Source organism: Calonectris borealis, chromosome 4, assembly GCF_964195595.1.
Source record: "Calonectris borealis chromosome 4, bCalBor7.hap1.2, whole genome shotgun sequence".
NCBI lineage: Eukaryota > Metazoa > Chordata > Aves > Procellariiformes > Procellariidae > Calonectris > Calonectris borealis.
In genome coordinates, this window is record NC_134315.1 from 78309059 (window position 1) to 78326980 (window position 17922).

General features: G+C 41.6%; 2 protein-coding genes across 2 annotated transcripts in view; one reads left to right on the plus strand and one right to left on the minus strand.

The window, feature by feature from the left end:
• The first annotated feature begins 74 nt into the window (after positions 1 to 74).
• Positions 75 to 14184, plus strand: NUDT6 (nudix hydrolase 6). The gene is made up of 5 exons (XM_075150218.1): positions 75 to 239; positions 737 to 940; positions 6134 to 6189; positions 9247 to 9301; positions 12895 to 14184. Exons 1-5 carry the CDS (start codon positions 80 to 82, stop codon positions 13281 to 13283), a joined length of 864 nt encoding a protein of 287 aa, XP_075006319.1. The 5' UTR covers positions 75 to 79; the 3' UTR covers positions 13284 to 14184.
• FGF2 (fibroblast growth factor 2) overlaps positions 13783 to 17922 on the minus strand; it is a 29667-nt gene continuing 25527 nt past the window's right edge. Inside the window, 1 exon segment of the mRNA XM_075150485.1 lies at positions 13783 to 13968. Coding sequence (XP_075006586.1) covers positions 13783 to 13968 — 186 coding nt within the window.

The following is a 17922-nucleotide window of genomic DNA, read 5'->3' on the forward strand; positions in this document are numbered from 1 at the left end:
GTTCCGGGAGCAGAGGCCGGCACCGCCCCGGGGGCGGCCGCTTCCCGCCGCCCTACCCGGCTCTACACTGCGCAGCGCCATGGTGAGGCTGTGGCGGGCGCTACGCCGGGCGCGGGGCTGGGGGGCCCTAGCGGGGCTCCGGGCGCGGCCGGACAAGTTCGGGGGGGTGAGCGTGGACCTGGCCGAGCTGCGCCGCCCCCTCCGCCTGGAGCGGGCTGCCTTCGGGCGGTGGCTGCGGGGCAAGTGCCGAGCGGGGGGCCCCGGGGCGGCAGGGCGGGTGGGGTGGGGGGCGGCGGCTCTCCCCGGTGCGCCTCGGCCCGTGAGTGAACTCCCCTCAGCCGCCTCCGCTGCGCTGGGCGGGCGGTGGTCGTCGCCCTCCACAGACGGGTGCACAGCCGCGGCCGTGTGGTGGAGGGTGTTGGCTGAGGCGGCGGAAGGGAGCAAAGATCCATTTCCCTTTGCCTTACGGCAGATCCTAACGTTTTATGTGTGAACACCAAATGGTACCATGTAAAATGCCGAGGTGGCGGTGCCTCCTCTCCACCTGTCGCTGCTGACACGTTTCCCACACCGGTGGTAGCTTGGCCCTGTGGTAAATGAGGTGAAAATACAGACTTTCACGCATTAATCCCGGCTGTTGTGCGCAGCCAGGTTTAAAACCAGAAGGAGCAAGGGCAAGGGGGGGTCTCTGAGCGGCGGCAGTGGCCCTTACCCTCCTTACCTTGCTCTCTTGCAGACGCGGTGGCCCGGTGGCGGGAGGAAGGCCGCGTCGCCGTCTGGCTGCGCGTCCCCATCCTCCAGAGCAGGTTTGCGGCGGCGGCCGCTTCGCAAGGCTTTGCTTTCCACCACGCCGAGCAGGGCTCATCCACCTTGACGCTGTGGCTGGGAGAAGGGCCCAGCAGGCTACCAGGGTACGCCACCCACCAGCTGGGGGTTGCAGGTTAGTTACAAAAGTGGTTGGACCCACGAAAAGCCTTTTGAACGAGCCCTCAGGACCAGGTTCAGTAGGAAATCGGCTGTTCCTTTGCACAACCAACGCATAGAAACCAGCTATTTACTGTTTGGGTAACTTCACAAAGTGAAGCGTGTCATTCGTGAACGCGCCTGTACAACTGTGCATGTTGGTAGAAACAGGCCAATAAAAAGGGAGGTTTCTCAAAACGATTCCAGTTTGAGAAAATTGTAAACAGCTTGGGGAGAAGAAAACGTGGTCCTGAAGCTTTAAAATTTACCTCACAAATACTGTTTTTAAACACCATTTTGAGAAACATATCTTGGCTTTCACCTTGCAGATAAGAGAGGTAGGATTTCAAAGTTCGAACAGTTTTTTAAAACTAAAAAAGTAACTACAGACTTCCTAGAAAAAAATCATTTCTCTGCTCCCTGTCTTTGCTGTAGATGCTTAATATATGCATCTGCCTAAACTATGCTCCAGTTAAGGTCTGTAAATGGGGCAAACTTGACTCAACAGGGATTGTTCAGGAGCTAGCATAACTGTTAGCCTGAACTACAACAGTCCAAAAGCTCCTCTAAACTGTGCCTAGAAGTCCACAACCCAAACAAATATATTTTACAAACAAACAAACAAACATCTGGACACCATACTTCTGCCCACCTAGATCTCCCACAACCACAGTTGGAAAGGACTTGCTCTAAAAACTGTCGAAATTCCCAAGGAACTAGATAAGATGGTGTCCTGTTTTTTTTATACAGCGCAGTACAAGGCACTGATGATGAGTCAACCTGAACTCAGCTTCACCAAATTTGAATTGTTTTTGCCCTCTCTCTCTCAGCAGTCTTCCACAGACTGCAATTACCTGTCCCATCACTCAGTAATTCCTGTAATCTGGAGTAGTACCAGTACCCCTCGGGTACTGGTAAAGGCTATATAACACTCGGCAGTTACTGCAGAGAGACAGCAAATCTCTCCCCTTACAAGCTTGACTCGTTTGTCCTTAGCTTGCAGGGACGTTAATTCTTCACCAAATGGTGTTAAGACCCATAAATAGCAATTTGAAAAATCTAGTTAGGAAGGACTCATAAAAGCTGGATTATTCTATGTAGCAGCAGGTCAGGTGAAAGTGAGTTTTGGAAAAACAAGGCCTTCGATTAGAACACAGTGCTATTGCTGTCGGCGGTGGGAGTTTCCAGTGACAAAGCCAGCAGAGGGCAGCGCAGAAGCTGAAGACAGGCTTAGATTTTTTCAATGGACATGTTAGAGCATGTTTTCCTGAGGTATGAAAACCTCACCATTAAAATATGTGGCATTAAACTCGAGTAAAGAAAATGCATTCTCCTAGCAAAAGCACCGTGTTCCTCCTTACGGTTATAACTTGCATGTTTAAGGAAACATGACTAACTGAAAGGGGATTTTTTTGAAGTAGGTTTTGCATAGCTGAAAGTGCTGTTTAAAAGAAAATCATGTAATAGATGTGTTGTAACCCTGATGTTATCAGGAGGGACTTATAATAAGAAAAATCATAACTTGAAAAACTCTCAAATAAACATTTGAAAATGCGACAAACGCACTTTCAAAGCATAATTTGCTGTTGTACTTTGAGATAAAAACTTTGCACTCTGCAAGTAGGAAAAAACTTTGAGTAAAGAAAAAGTTTCATAAACGCAGGTATATGGATTTCATAATTTATTGCACAGATTTAAAAACTGCACGACATATAATGTATGTATTCTTCGCTACCACTTTTCAAACTTGTACATTTTTATGCATTATTGGGAGTTTCTTTAAAAGACGTAAAGACTTAAGGCATTTGTGCAGGTAAACAAACAGATTTCTGTGTGTGAAATAATGATTGCAGTATTTTGTTTTTCCTCTGTTCCGCTCCCAGTGGATCTGGAACACATTCCAAGAATACACTAAGCAGTGTGGATACCACCTGGCATATATTTATTCCATTATCTTTCTACTTCAGGGGGAGAGCCTAAGTAGTGGAAGGGCTTCGTTCTATATTTAATTAATTTTATTGAAATATTAAATTGTTTAAATGTGTGCATTTATATTGTGTGTATGTGCCAAACCCTAGACATTTTTATTTCCTGCACAAAAAACTGTATTTTAGAAAAGTAAGAGAAGCAGTAAAAAGAAGCAAATCTGCTGAGAGTCTTCATCTCAAAGCTGTGGCCAATCAGTTAAATACAGGACTTAGTCCCTTGAGCATCCTGAAAATAAAGAGCGGAGGTGTTGAGAGTGGTTTGCTAGCCTGCGGGAGGCCAGCACAGGGAGCAGACAACAGGTAGCGAGCCTGCGTTGCCAAGTAGACCAGCAGCTGGTTTTCGTCCTGTCTGGAGTTTCCCACACAGTGAACGCTGCGCAGCCAGGGCTAGTGCCTCAGCGTCATCCAGCCAAGTGATGACAAAGGTGTGAATAAGCAAGGTCAGGTCATACTTTGCCAGACTAGATCAGAGTCGCCAAGCAGAGAGTAGCAAACGTTACTCATTGGGCTTGGCCATTATTGTTTAGAAATAGTGGAATATGTGATGCGTCTTCCAACTAACTTACTGCATCCGTTTGTAGGCGGCAGGATTTTCCAAATATGTAAAGGTACAGAAAAGCTTCTGGTGTATGAAATGATTAAGATGTTTTTGAAAAGCATTTCCAAAATTCTCCGCCTCCTAGGAGGAAGTGGTCTGCCATCCAGAAAGTGACGTGTTTGTAAATATGCCACGTAACAATGGCACAGGAAGACAAGTTGAGGAAGGAAAGTAAAAGGAGAGGAACAAAAGTAAAAGTCTTTCTCTTCTCCCTCACATAAGCCTTACAACACGGCTGTTAGTTGCATTGCTACCTACCTTAACCTAGTTATTGAAACAAAGCCATTGGAGTTGAAGAGAGAGAAGGGTCTCCCCACACTCTCACACGCGCATGATCATCAGCCTTGGCCAGTCCTGTTAAGGAAATGTGTAAAACGAGCAGCTCATAAATGTGCGACTGCGCAGGATAGATTATGATGGTCCAAGGAACCAAAAGTGATTTAAAAGCAGTTCCCAAGTTGTTTTACAAAGTAATACCTATTCCTGTCTGCTGATGTTTACAATGCAAGCAGTCATGCGTGCGCTTATTACATGGATGACAAGTGCTTTTCAACTCTGAACATCTTTTCGTACATGTTTGCATCAGTCATAAATAAAACAGGTAGAATGAAAATATTTTTCCCCTCCATTACTCATTGTCTGGAGTTGTCTAAGGGATTTTTTTTTTCTTTTTTTAAATCATTTTCTTACTATTTCCCAAAAGAGAACATTCAAAACAAAGCAGTGTTGTAATAGCAATTACTTGGTTTGCTTCTAAGTGTAAACCTTTCCAGAAAGTCATCTTGGCATTGGATGATTTGAAGCTCCAGGTACCACATTTGTAGCAAGAGGGAGAGTTTTTAAAACCACAGCTCGGAGCCGGCAGCCAAGCTCTGATCTCACCGATGCTAACCAGGTGTGGCCCAGCGAGCTTCAGCAGCGGGACTGTTGAGTTACACCTGGGAAAATGAGACCAGACAGCAAATCCCAATAGTGTTTTTTCTTTCTTCTTGCTTTGGATTTAGGTATCGTCTAGCAGAGATTCTGGACATCTCATCCAGAATTTCACTGCCAAAAATTACATTCACAGGCATCGATTTCTGGGGAAGAGAGGAGAGAAAAACGTTCTTTCTGTTTGATTCAAGCTGCAGTTTCCTGTCTTCAGCAGTCCTCCTTGGTCTTGGCAAACCATTTGGCTGAAGAATGTCTTTTCTAGAAAATAATCCCTGTAATCACAGCATGCATCGACGTTTCTCCTGCTTTCCTTTTGTTCCCTCTTTTAATCAGTACAGTACTTGAACCTGGACATGGCTAAATATTTACAGGAGGAATGAAATCATAAAGTCACAAGCCATGGGGAGGCAGATGTGTGACTACCCTCTTAAAGCACGTCCTTTGACATATCTTGAAGGAAGATTGGTATTTAATCTTTTCAATACTCCTCCTACACATAAGTCTGCCATGTATTATTAAAAAAACAGAAAATGTGTTCAGCTGGACACTCATTCCTTAATAATTCCCTTCCGTGGAAATACTGCCCCATAGCATTTTAAATGTGTATATCATCACAGATCTGTCCATATACTCCTCCTCCTGCTGTAAAATGATACAAGCATTTTTTTATCATTACCTACTAATTTGAAACCCATGCATGACTGATATGGAAAAGAGCCTGGTAAGTTGCACCACTGTGCTCATTCTGCTCACCACAGCGCGCTTTAAAATCTGAGAAAAATACCTGTTTTAAAGGGAGGACATTTTGAAAGTATGACCAATGAGTGTGACATGATGATTAAACATGAAAGCACTTGGGTTTTAAAAAGTAGGAAAACTTGTAATCTGTGGGAGAAAGTCATGGGCTGAGCATGAGGACACAAGGAAAAGCTGCACTTTTCAGTAAAAAAAAACAAATCAGGATGTGTGAATCAAGTGAAAGTATCACTTTTCCACTTGGAAGCAATGCTTTTTGATTAATAAATTGACTCAGATTACTGTGCAGTTCCTATCATGAGTTGTTAGCTGGGTAGTACAGTATGAGTTTAGAGTCAACTAGTTGAACATTATCAGTATAGTCGCCCCATCGAGTACTAAACCTTGTGTATTATTAACCAGAAGACACTCGGGCAGGAGTTTTGTCATGAATTTCTCTGGAGAAGGGTTCTTGCCCATCGTGGCTACTCGGCCAGGGTCACTGGGAAAATTTCTGTTGCTTGAGCAAGATTACAGGCATGTGTCTGCTGAAGCAAGCAGCTTTGCTAGATTATTTGGAAGATGTCTTGATCTTGCATTCTTTAGTTCTAATAATATTAACACAAGCAAATTATTCTTTTCATTTCTTGTCTAATCTGCAATTAATGTAGGAAGTATTTATCTTGGTACTGCTAACTTTGCATTTTTATACAGGATACTTAATCTTTTTTCATATTTTACTCTGTATCAGTTTTCCACTGACAAACCTTTCTGGGATTCATCCAGTTAAATCTTGCTAACTGTAAGCTGAGTGTCATTAGGGGTTTGTCATGCTTTATCAAAATATGTTAAATTATGGTTGTTAAGATTGAATGTAGTTGTCTAACAATCTTTTTCAATATTATCTCTCCGCTAGGTGCTGTTCTAGATGAAAGCACTGGAAAGGTGTTGGTCGTACAAGACAGAAATAGGGTGAGTTTGTTATAGGATTATAAAATAGAGAAGTTCCTTTAGATAAGCCTACTCTATAGTATAAAACAAAGATCTTTTTCTTTTCATTTCAGTCCAAAATTGTGATAGTCAATTTGTGTGTGTCTTAGAACACATCTATCAACAGATTGCTGTATTGCATTTGAAGGAAAAAAAAAAAGACGTTGAAAATCAACGGCTTTGTTGTTAATTATAACTGGTGATTGAATCAGCAGAATTAAGTAGCCTTTCTGCTTGGAGTTTTCTGTTTTCTCCTGTAACTGACCCAAGAATCCCTGATCTTGTGTTTGGATCCATGCAGACCTCTGGAAAACCCCCATGGCTCAAAGCAGATTTTGGGAGAAGGATTCTGATTTTGTTTGGTTTCAAAAATTCCAGGCGTATCTGTGGCTTTAAATAAGCAATAACATGGTTGACCACGACCTGGAGACCACCTTTGTACAGCAGGTGTAAAGATCATTAACTTCTCACAAACTGAAGTGCTTGACCTCGCTACTGAGAATGCCAAACCAGAGCGTATTAGTGTGGTGATGGTGGGGCGTGTGATGTGGCTTGAGGTAGCCAAGCGTCCGTCACTGGTCATGTCTTCCAGCCTCTATCAGGCTAACCTAGGTTTTAATACAGCAAGTGCAGAAAGCGCGCTAGCTCATTAGCAGTTGCCTGTGCTATTCCATTTAAAATATACTTAGCTTCCATTATGCTTTCTTTTGCAAATTAAATAAGTGTCTCTAGTACATGAAATTAACTGCAGTTTTAACATGGAAACAATCAAAACTTACATACACTAACTGAAGTAGACATGGATGCATCATTTTCATTTTATATAGTTAAAACTATGCCAGAATCTCACTGGCTACATTTTTCTGTCTTTCCTGAAATAGCTACTAAGAGGTTTCTTCTCAGGACCCAAAACATCGCTTCAGTTCATTGGTAACTACAACACAGTTAATGAACTTCAATGAAAGAGTGCTTTCATAGGCAGGTTCAATCATACAACATGTTGAACTTGTAACACGAGTTTAGAGGAAGAGAAACACTCTTTTCTTGTTTCCTATTAATTTTATATTTTTACTTACCATAAAGTAGCATTTCAAGGACTTCTCTATAGCAGGACCCTCAGGCTTACATGCAGTGATTACCAACTAAAGCATAAATCCAGCATGCAAGCTATAGGCTCCAAAAGTGGGTCCAGTTCTAGCGAGTCTTCAGGATCAGAACAGCACATTGTAAACTTTAGAAATGCTACCTTTATTTTTCCTTTTATGCACACAGAAATTCTAAAATGGCATGCTTACCTTTTAGTAAATATCTTAAACAGGTCTCAAAGAGTAAAAATGGAAATCACACATTCCGCATATTTAGAAGGAAATAGTAGTTTCCTAAGTCCAGGAGGCTTAAGGTTTAACTTCTTAACGCTGTGGTTTTGTTAAAGCTCACCTACCGCCATTTTAAGTGCAGGTATCTCTATCCAGTTTTACAGTGAGACATCAGATGTTCTGTGCAGGTTCTAGGCCCAATTCCATACTCGCCAGACATCACCTCTTAGCCTCTGGCCCCAGAACACAAGAGGAGCAGCCTGGCACCACCCTTCCCTCCAGCTCATTCTGAAAAGCAGGACGGGTATATTCCAAGTCAACTATTTCAGCTTACCTTTCCAGAACAAAGCTGACACCTCGCACACTGAGTGAGGAAGGTGAAAGGAAAAAAATGATTGTTTCCGACTCCCCTCTTCACAGCTTTCTTTGATCGAGTGGATAAAATTAAGTATAAAACCTGAAGTGTATGAATACCCATACATTTCTTACGCGGTGAACAAGTAAAATATTTCAGTGCAAGGAAATTGGCTCAGACAGCGTCTGTTTCCCTCTGTCAGTTCCACCACTCCTCTCCCTTCTCCTTCCCCATGAAATGGACAATTTCCCTGAAATGGTGACTTCTAATACAAACGGTGTTCTGAAAGCTTAAAAAAAAAATTTAAACAGCTGGTGGAATTTTAAAAGCTGTTAGGGTTTAATCATGAAAGGACAATTCCACAGAACACAAAGAAAGATTTCCAGGAACTGAAAGCAAATTTGAAAGCCAACAGACAAATATATGTATTTTCCATCTGCGCTATTTTTAATCCATTACTTTAAATTCCTATCCAAGCACTTTAAGAGTGCCCAGAAAAAAAAACATTTTCCAATGTAGTCGGTGGAGTTTCAAATCACTGGAAAGCACAAAACTTCCCTCTCTATGCTGCATGTACAAGAAAAGCTACCTCTTTTTTTTCCCAGAGCGTACCTTTTTACTTTGTTAATTTCTGGTTGAAGGTTAATTTCTTCCTACATAAATTTTTAATAAGGAAAGAAATAAAAAGAATAGTACATGGATGTAAAGGTAACGCCTACAAATCTTTATGCATTTGCAAGGGGTGTAAGAACTGGGACTCCTTTACCAGTATCAGTAACGACACCAAGTCTGCACTTCACGTTCTAAGTACTGAACTTTATTGCAATTCAATAAATGCTTCTATGTATAAATCACACACAAGGCCTCAGTTGTTGTATTCCATGAAAACAAACGACAAGTTACACTAAATGATTATTACAGACACACAAAGTCATCTTAAAGCCAGTGCAGTATAGAACAGTACTACAATCATAATACCTGTTTGTAAGATTAAATATATATACATTTTTTAAAAGCCAAAACCATGGAAGTGGAATACATTAGTGATTAAATATAAGATTATAAGTCTATAGCAGCTTTTTTTTAATATTCAACTACTCTATCTAGTTATCTAGCAGCAATGTTGTCTAATGACGGTTAGACAGTTTGTATTTTCAATCAGTAGATGTTTTGTTCCAATATTTCATACAGACTGTAGAGATCTCCGATCATCGCATTAGCAAGAACAAAGAAGTTCCTACTTAAAGCCTTACTGATGTTTGTAATACTGCAACGTCAACAAAAAAAAGTCACGTTAATTGTCTCCTTCATATTAGAGAGTACAGAACAGGCTGCATACTTCATTAATATTTTTTTCCTCCAATACAGACTCTAAATGCATGGAAATTTCCAGGAGGTCTGTCTAATCCAGGCGAAGACATTGGTAAGTCCTAGGATAACAGGTCAGATGTCAACAGAATTATAAAGACATTAACTGTACTGAAATACATCGTGACCCACATCACTCCTACGAGTAATCACTTCTTTGAATTAATGGTGAATAGATGAAGTGACATGATCCCAATGGTAACGGGGTAACACTATGTTCAGGGCAGAGAGGCTTTGTATTGATAACATTTACCCTTTTCCACAATTTCTCTTAAGTGAGTGCTTGAAGCCAGCTTATTTTTTGTAGGTTTGTTGGATATGCTGTAATATGAGCCAAAAGTGCAGAGGATTAAGGTAATCAGTATATAACCCAAATAAAACTGCAACAGCGAGCTCTCAGCTCACACTGGAATCCAGGGCAGTGAGCTCAATGCCGTACTGAACAAAAATTTCCAACTCTCCATTTTTATGTGCAAAACAGAAATAAATACCCTTGCTTCTTTCCACCCTTGTTCATTTGATTTCTTTAGACTAAGAGCTCTTTGGCACAGGACCAGCATGAAGTGCAGCGCCTGGGTCTTGCGGGCACCTACTTTCAACCAGAGACATAAGGCACTTCTGTATTAAAAAACAATGCCAATTTGAGGAAACCTATCATTTCTACCCAGTGTCACACAGGTGATGGTGAACACTGTTGCAGTTATGTTCAGAGGTGAATGAACAAGGGTGTTTATGAAGAGAGAGAAAAATGTGCTTTCTCTCCTTGTATCTCACCCCTTAAAATTATGATCCACAGACTGGTTAATGCTTAAGTTACACTGCAGTTATTAGGTAGGTCTTGTTTTCAAGAGTTACATTTGCTCACATTAATTTAGCCCCACATCAGTATTCAGATATGAATATATTCTTCCAGTAACTCAAAAATGCAGAACTCAGAAATGTTGCCCAGAGCAGTGCAGCAGCTCTGGCAAACTGGGTATCGAGCCCAGGTTTCCTGACTGTTTCATACCTTAGAAATATCTACTGTTTTTAGCAGCCTTCCTACAGCAATATGTGAAGGGCTTGTATTCCAGTTCATTATTTCAAAACATGGAGAAAGTTTCTAGTTAGCAAGATATGGCCGAGTCGTAGTGTTCGTAACTCATGAGTCACATTTTAAGTCTTTTCGTCAAACACGGTGATAGAAATCAAAATTATTTGCTTGACGATGCAATTACATGTAACATAGTGAAATGGATTCATGTTTTCAGAAGAATCCCAAATGCCGTGTTTGTTGTCAAGCCAGGCCCCCTTTCACTTCTAGGAGATACCAGAGGGATTTTTGTACTGAGGGAAAAGAATGACCAGCACTGGCAGCAGCTTCCCCTGAGGAATACCGAGTAAGCCAGTGGCCATCCCTCAAATAACCAGTGAGATGGCCGGAGCCTGGACGTAGGTATTGAGAAACATCTAGGAGGAAATGAGTCTCTTACAGCTCCCCTCCTGCCACTACTGAACTATATAATAATAAAAGTTACAGTTCTTTGCATCACATCTTAATGTTACAAGAAGATATAAATTAGTGAAGCATAAAATACAATAGAGCTTAATTTTACTTTTTTTATCCTTACCTCAAACCTTATAAACTCACAATCATTCAAGAGACTAAATTTCAAATTACAATTACAAATTGCAATTACAATGCTTGAAGATCCTGTGGTTATATGAAGTGACAAAATATACGGCTGCCTACTTTAATGAGTACAAACTGACTTGCGCAAGTGATTTGAATAGTTTCATAATGCAGATTAAGCAAAGTGCAGGCATTTTTGTATTTGATTATTTCTGAAACTCAAGCCCTAGTGTTCCTTGTAGTTTAACTGTCATTATATATTTTTTTATATATATACACACATTTAAATAAAAGGGAAACAGAAAAAGGCACTTTATCTAAAAGCAAAGCTCAAAGGTTAAATGAAATCCCTAATTATTTCATTTTTCTTACCATAGCCTGCCTCAGCATTCCTCATGATCTCAGTTGTTTACCTTCTTTGACCACTTTTGTGTAATACAGCCCCTTGCCTAATAATAAAAACACTTGCCACAGGGAGTCTGCTTCACAACCACTTTGTTTTAAACCTCTGTTTTAAACCAGAGGACCGCAGAGTCCTCTCTGGGCAACATAAAATGCACTCTTTCCAAGAGTCAATAATGGTAAATGAGTATCTTCCCTCATGTGCTTCTTCCCCACATGCAGTAGCCTTTTAACTAATTAATACTGTAATAACGTCACAAACATAAATGTTCTGCAGACATCATGTATTAACGGGTCTCCAGTCCCACAAAGACCTCTATATACTTGGTGTAAACTTCACACAGCTCGTTCCATTGCAAGATGGAAGTTGAGCTGAGGCAGAAGTATGTGCAGAATCAGGGCCATTAACCTACGGTTGTTTGGCCTCTGCTGGATAAATCATTTTGTTTATATATTGCTAGCCACTGTACATCCTGAAATTATTTCCAATATTCGAAACTACCCCTAAAGTGTCTGTTTTGTTCACCTCTGACATGTCAACGATGTAAGCTTCCATAGGAAGGCAAATCTCTACAAGGTCTTGTAAAATGTATTTTGCTTTTGGAAGTAAGCCAGCGCACTCATTTCTTACTAAAAATGAACTAACTGACGCAGGTAACATTACAAAACAGCTATATGCATTTACCTATGAGTTTACATAGATTTGGAAAAAGCTCGTATTTTACCTACTGATAGGACCCCAGGCAAGTAGGATTTGACTTGACTACAATGAAACTGCAGAATTTGGGGAAGTAAGTGGAGTATCAAAAATCTCATTTGGGCTCTTCAATTTAAGTTACTACTCAAGAGAAAAAGCTGCTCTTTTGAAGCGTATTGGATAGATGGGTAATTCTCTGGCTGTAACTGCAGTACACAGACCCTCTGCACCCTTGAAGTTACAGCTACTTTTGCAAGGAGGAATGTTAACACATCACTTTGGTTGATGTACACAAAATGTACACGTGCAGCATGGATGCATCATGTTTTCTGCAAGAAGAGGCTACGTGCTATACTGGTATTATGGCATATTTCAAATGTCACGAGGCACACAAGATAACATTTTGAAAAGGACTTAGTGCCAACTTTCACTTTCTGCAAACAATAGTTTTACCCATTTTGTTACACCTGTGGCAAAGTGCAATGAAACCAAGTGATTTCATCAAATGACCTGACATACGTGCAGGTGTTCAGCTGCACAGGGCCTGAACCTGAAACTGGGTAGAGGCAAGGAGGGAGACAGGGGCTAAGATTCAAAGAACTAAAAAAAGGGTGCAATGCTGTCTTAGATTAAGAGATCAGTGGAGCCAGCGACCGTTAGAATGTCGTTTCAAAACCCCACCCTGTACAGCATCATCGAAAGTCTCTTACTTTCATCATTTTGTAGGATATACACAAGAAAGGCATATAGCAATTACTGTTGTTCGGGGACCAAAAAATTAGCTTATCCTTGTGTCAAAACAAACAGGCTTACATTCTAAAAAGCTCATGAAGCAGAACAGAGAATGCCTGGAGTTAGAAGTTTTCCATGACCAAAAGGTTTAAAGAGTGTTAAGCTATTCTTGTATGTGTTGTAAAAGATTGCTCTTTTCACCTAGGAGAGACAGCAGTTCGAGAGGTTTTTGAAGAGACTGGCATTAAGTCAGAGTTCAAGTCCATCCTAAGCATAAGACAGCAACACAAACACCCCGGAGCCTTTGGGAAGTCGGATATGTACATCATCTGTCGCCTGCAGCCCTCCTCCTTCAACATCAGCTTCTGCCAGCAGGAGTGCCTGAGGTGTGAATGGATGGATCTCGATGAGCTTGCTAGGACGAAAGACGCTACTCCCATCACCAGCAATGTAGCTAAACTCTTACTTTACGGATACCGGGAAGGGTTTGGTAAGATTGATATAACCATGAGAGAGTTTCCAGCTGTCTACACAGGCCTGTTCTACAAACTATACCACAGGGAGCTGCCCGAGTCCTACAGAAACATTACATGATTGCAGTACATTTCACATTTCATTATATTAATAATTTAGAATTATTATTGTAGTGTTATTTAGACCATATTAAAATTATCCATGGACTTCTTTTTAGGTAATTATTTACTCTATTCTCTAGTAAGCTATAGATATAAATTATTTTAAAAGGTAAATATTGCTGTAAGTGTGCTATAAATATCAGATTTGTTTTCCTTTACTCTGTAAAGCAAACATAAGGTAAATAAAATAGCTCTACATAGATACCTAGCAGAAAACAGAAGTGTTATTGATCCTGAAAATATATTTTCCAAGTAATTTTACCTCCACACACACTGGCACAATAGGTTTAAAGAGCAATATAAAGACAGTATGAAACATTCATGTTTTAATCTGGTATCTGCAAAAGTAGTTAATATCAGCAAATAATTGCTTATATTTTCACTACTTCGGAGAGGAGTAAGGAAACTCGACGTCTTTAGTGTAGTGTGGCATATGTGCTCGGAATCCGCCATGGAAATCAGCTTTTAGCAGACATGGGAAGAAAAAGGATAGCTTTCTGTCCAGGTCCAGTTTTTGGTCCAGGTTTGTACTGTCCAGTTCTTTTCAGTGCCACATACCAATCAGAGTATTTCCGTGATCGATAAGTGTTATAGTTATTAGATTCCAAACGCTCAAAGAAGAAACATTCTTCTGTTGCACATTTCTAAAAGGGAAAAAGAAAAGGATTACTGGTATTCCATCACAGCAAATCGATTCTTCAGATTCATGGGACTAACTTATCAAGAATATAAGTTAGCAGTACATTTGGTTTTAAAAAATTCACATTAAATGTTTCATGTTTAAAGAAAGAGTTATTGTTAAAATATAGTTTTTAACTATGATTCATTTACTGTCTTTAACACAGACCAAGCAGATTCTAGTTTGTTTTCACTACAGTCAAACGAATGAAGAACCCTGTCCCTTGGCACTTACTGATAGATCCTGACTTCCAAGCTCAGGAGTTTTGCCATCTCATCCTAGGTTATCATTTAACCAAAAAGAAAAGCAGGAGGTAAGAGAAAAGGGAGTATTTCCCTTGCCTTCCTCAAACCAACGTTTTATGAGTTAGAGAAATAGTATGGCATAGTTTCAGCCTTTGCCTATTCTTTTGTAATTCTGAGGTTTAACTTTCCTAAAGCTAATTCAAGTCTGTATTTATAACGCTCTGAAACGGTAGCAAGCCTGCATCTGTTCAAGATTTTTTAAAATTCAAAACAGGGAAGTTTATTCACTTCCTGAAATCCACCGCCAAGAAACCTCTGTATCGAAAACTTAAGCGAACGTACAAACAGCTTCAAGTAAGGTCTCGTTCTACAGGAAGAGGATCACCATCGGTGTTTAAATGCATTCATCCGAAGGCATATTCACAGCAGCAGAACCCCTGTCAGTGGGTAATGCTGCTCTCACAGCAGTCACAGTGGCAAACGTGCCTGCAGAACCGGCACTTTAAGCAAGAGAAATTATTTTCTCAACTACAAAGATGGCAGAAGTTCAACACTGCAGGAACTTACTGGAGCTGGGAGGGGAGGGGGGCACTTTCCTTTCATGTACACCATCTGTCAGTCCATCAATTCAGTCATACTCATTTACCCAGAAAATTTTTGGGAATGCCAGAGGAGGAGAAAAGCTGGTCATTAAAAAGAAAGCAATTAAAATCTTGGAGAGGAGAGAGGGAATGTGAAGCAATTCCCTAAATGAGCAGGCTACTCTTTGTTACAATCTTCTGTTAATATTTATGAATATATAAAGTATCCAACTAGAACTAAAAAGTGAGCTTGGAACAACTAGACTTCATACAGTATGCACGAAAACACAGAAGAGTAACTCCTCATATATGCCAAGTTTCTGTAGCTACAAGCAATTAAGTCACTCAAATGCAGTCTCGAATAAAGTAATCCGTCTCCAAACATATGTCTTCAAATAGAAGGTTTTTTCCTCCAGTTCAACCATTTTCAGATACGAATTTTGGTTTCTAAGGAAAAGAACTTACAAGAGAAAATCCATATGCAATTTCTCATTTCTATAACTCACTAATATTTTTACATTTCAAATAGCAGAAGTCAAATTAACAATTTTCATATGATTTGTATTTTAAATAATCTTTCTCAAGATAAATCGTATTTTAATGCCTTTTGTTCCAGCAATGTGAAAACAGATGCATTAATCATCTCAAGCCACAGATTGAAGCCTGAAATGGATTCCAGCAGCCTTAAGAGGGCATAGAAACCATATAAAGAAGAGAAGCATTTAAGAACAGAAACAAGCTTTAAGCAGAGCTTAGGCAAGTTCAGTACAATTCCCCAAGCTGGAAATTCTGGCAGAGAGACCATCACAGCCGGCTCGCACCTCACCTTCGCCTCCTACCCAAAGCGGTGGCACTTCTGGAATCGCCAAGACAGCGGGCACCACGGGCACCTGGTTCCTTCACGCATGCTTCCCGAGCAATCCGTGTCAGGTACAGCTGTGGAGCTGGGAAGGCGGATCAGGTGCCTAACACCAGCGGGAACTGAGCCTTTACAGACAGCCCGCCTGGCCCAGCTTCAACTTCCACTAGGAAGGAAATGGCTTCCAGTGCGCCCGTGGTGAATTTAAGCGGCCACTACAAGACCCCACGTACAGATGAAAGGCACGACCCCTTCTCCTAGGCACTAAACCCACAAAGTAAACACAATCACAGCTCAAAGAAATGCATCATTTTTATTTAGCCTTCCTCACATCTCTCAGGTTTAAAAAGTAAAACAGATTAAACGCCTCAAACAGATTTTCAGGCAATTTATGGGTGTTATAAAAAAATAATCAAAAAAGGGTGAAAAAAGAAAAAAGATTTTTTTTTTTTTACATTCATAAAGATTTTTTGAAAGGTGCCATGCGATTTGCTCTGGAAACTCAAGTCCTTATTTCTCCATAAAGCATACGTGATACCAGTGCTTTCCTACAGTAAGTTGCCAATGTAAATATTTTGACATAAAAATGAACATTCAGGTGACAAATGATAGTTCAGGCTTCACGAACTATGTATTCCTTAACATCTGCCAAAGGCGGCATTTCGGAAGCTGGACTGCTGTCCAGCAGGAGCGGGATGCCGGCCACCACATTGTGAACCTCAGCCCCTGGAAAAACCCTGAATATCAATCGTTTTTTTTAAATATGCTTTAGTTTAGGCTGCATTCAAAGCGGTGATCTGGCAGTGAAAGCTTTCACAGCACATCGTGAAATACCTGAACTCTATGGCCCTTCATGGAAAGGATAAAGAAGGGAAAACACTTGGGGCAGTGGTGGGCAGCGAGTGCCAGGCAGTGCCTGCCCTGCCACCAGTCAGTATTTTGTCTGCTGCCAAGCGAGTCTGAGAGATGGAGACTCTCTTTTTTCCTGAGTTCCAGCCCAAGCTCTCTGTTCAGCCAGGCTGGTCGTCTTATCCACTGGCTCATCTTCCGGCACATGGGGATGGCCGCCTCCTGCACCTTTAAGATTTCCTGCTTGAAGAATGTCCAGCCTTCCTGGACTCCTTTGCCCTTCAGGACTGCCTCCCAAGGGACTCAGTCAACCAGGCTTCTAAACAGGCCAAAGTCCACCGAAGTCCGCCCTCCGGAAGTCCAAGGCAGCAGTTCTGCTGACCCCCCCTTCCTTACTTCTCCAAGAATCGAAAACTATAATTTCGTGATCGCTATGCCCAAGATGGCCTCCAACCATCACATCACCCACAAGTCCTTCTCTGTTCACAAACAACAGGTCCAGCAGGGCGCCTTCCCTAGCTGGCTCCCTCACCAGCTGTATCAGGAAGTTATCTTCCACACACTCCAGGAACCTCTGAGACTGCTTCCTCTCTGCTGTACTGTATTTCCAGCAGACATCTGATAAGTTGAAGTCCCCCACGAGAACAAGGGCTAGCAATTGTGAGACTTCCCTCAGCTGCTTATAGACTACTTCATCTGCCTCTTCATCCTGGCTGGGTGATCTATAACAGACTCCCACCATGATAATCTGCCTTGTTGGCCTTCCCCCTGATTCTTACCCACAAACACTCAACCCTATTGTCACCATCATTAAGCTCTAGACAATCAAAACACTCCCTAACGTACAGGGCTACCCCACCGCCCTGCCTACCTTGCCTGTCCCTTCTGAAGAGTTTACTGCCATCCATCGCAGCACTCCAGTTGTGTAAGTCATCCCACCATGTTTCTGTGATGGCAACTATATCACCGTTTTCCTGCTGCACAATGGCTTCCAGTTCCTCCTGTTTGTTGCCCATGCTGCGTGCATTGGTGTAGATGCGCTTCAGTTGGGCTATTGATCCCGCCACCTTTTTGGGGGGTGAAAACCTAATTCCTATGTGACCATTCTCAGGTGCTTCCATGATTTTTAATACATCCATAACCCTCGCGTCTTTGGTGCCGCACGGATCTCCATCCCCTCCCTCCACTGAGACGGCAGACCAAAGGACCCCGCTAGCACACCGACCCTCAAGCATTGGCGTGCCGCCGCCAGGCTTATCTCTAGTGAGCCTGGTTTTAGCCCTTTCCCCCTTCAAACCTAGTTTAAAGCTCTTTCAATGAGCCCTGCTAGCTCCTGTGCAAAGATCTTTTTCCCCCTTTCAGACAGGTGTACCCCGTCTGTCGCC

Coding starts and splice junctions, on each gene's coding strand:
- NUDT6 (XM_075150218.1), top strand. CDS start 80: ATGGTGAGGCTGTGGCGGGCGCTACGCCGGGCGCGGGGCTGGGGGGCC. Junction 240..736: donor CTTCGGGCGGTGGCTGCGGG/GCAAGTGCCGAG, acceptor GCTCTCTTGCAG/ACGCGGTGGCCCGGTGGCGG. Junction 9,302..12,894: donor TAATCCAGGCGAAGACATTG/GTAAGTCCTAGG, acceptor CTTTTCACCTAG/GAGAGACAGCAGTTCGAGAG.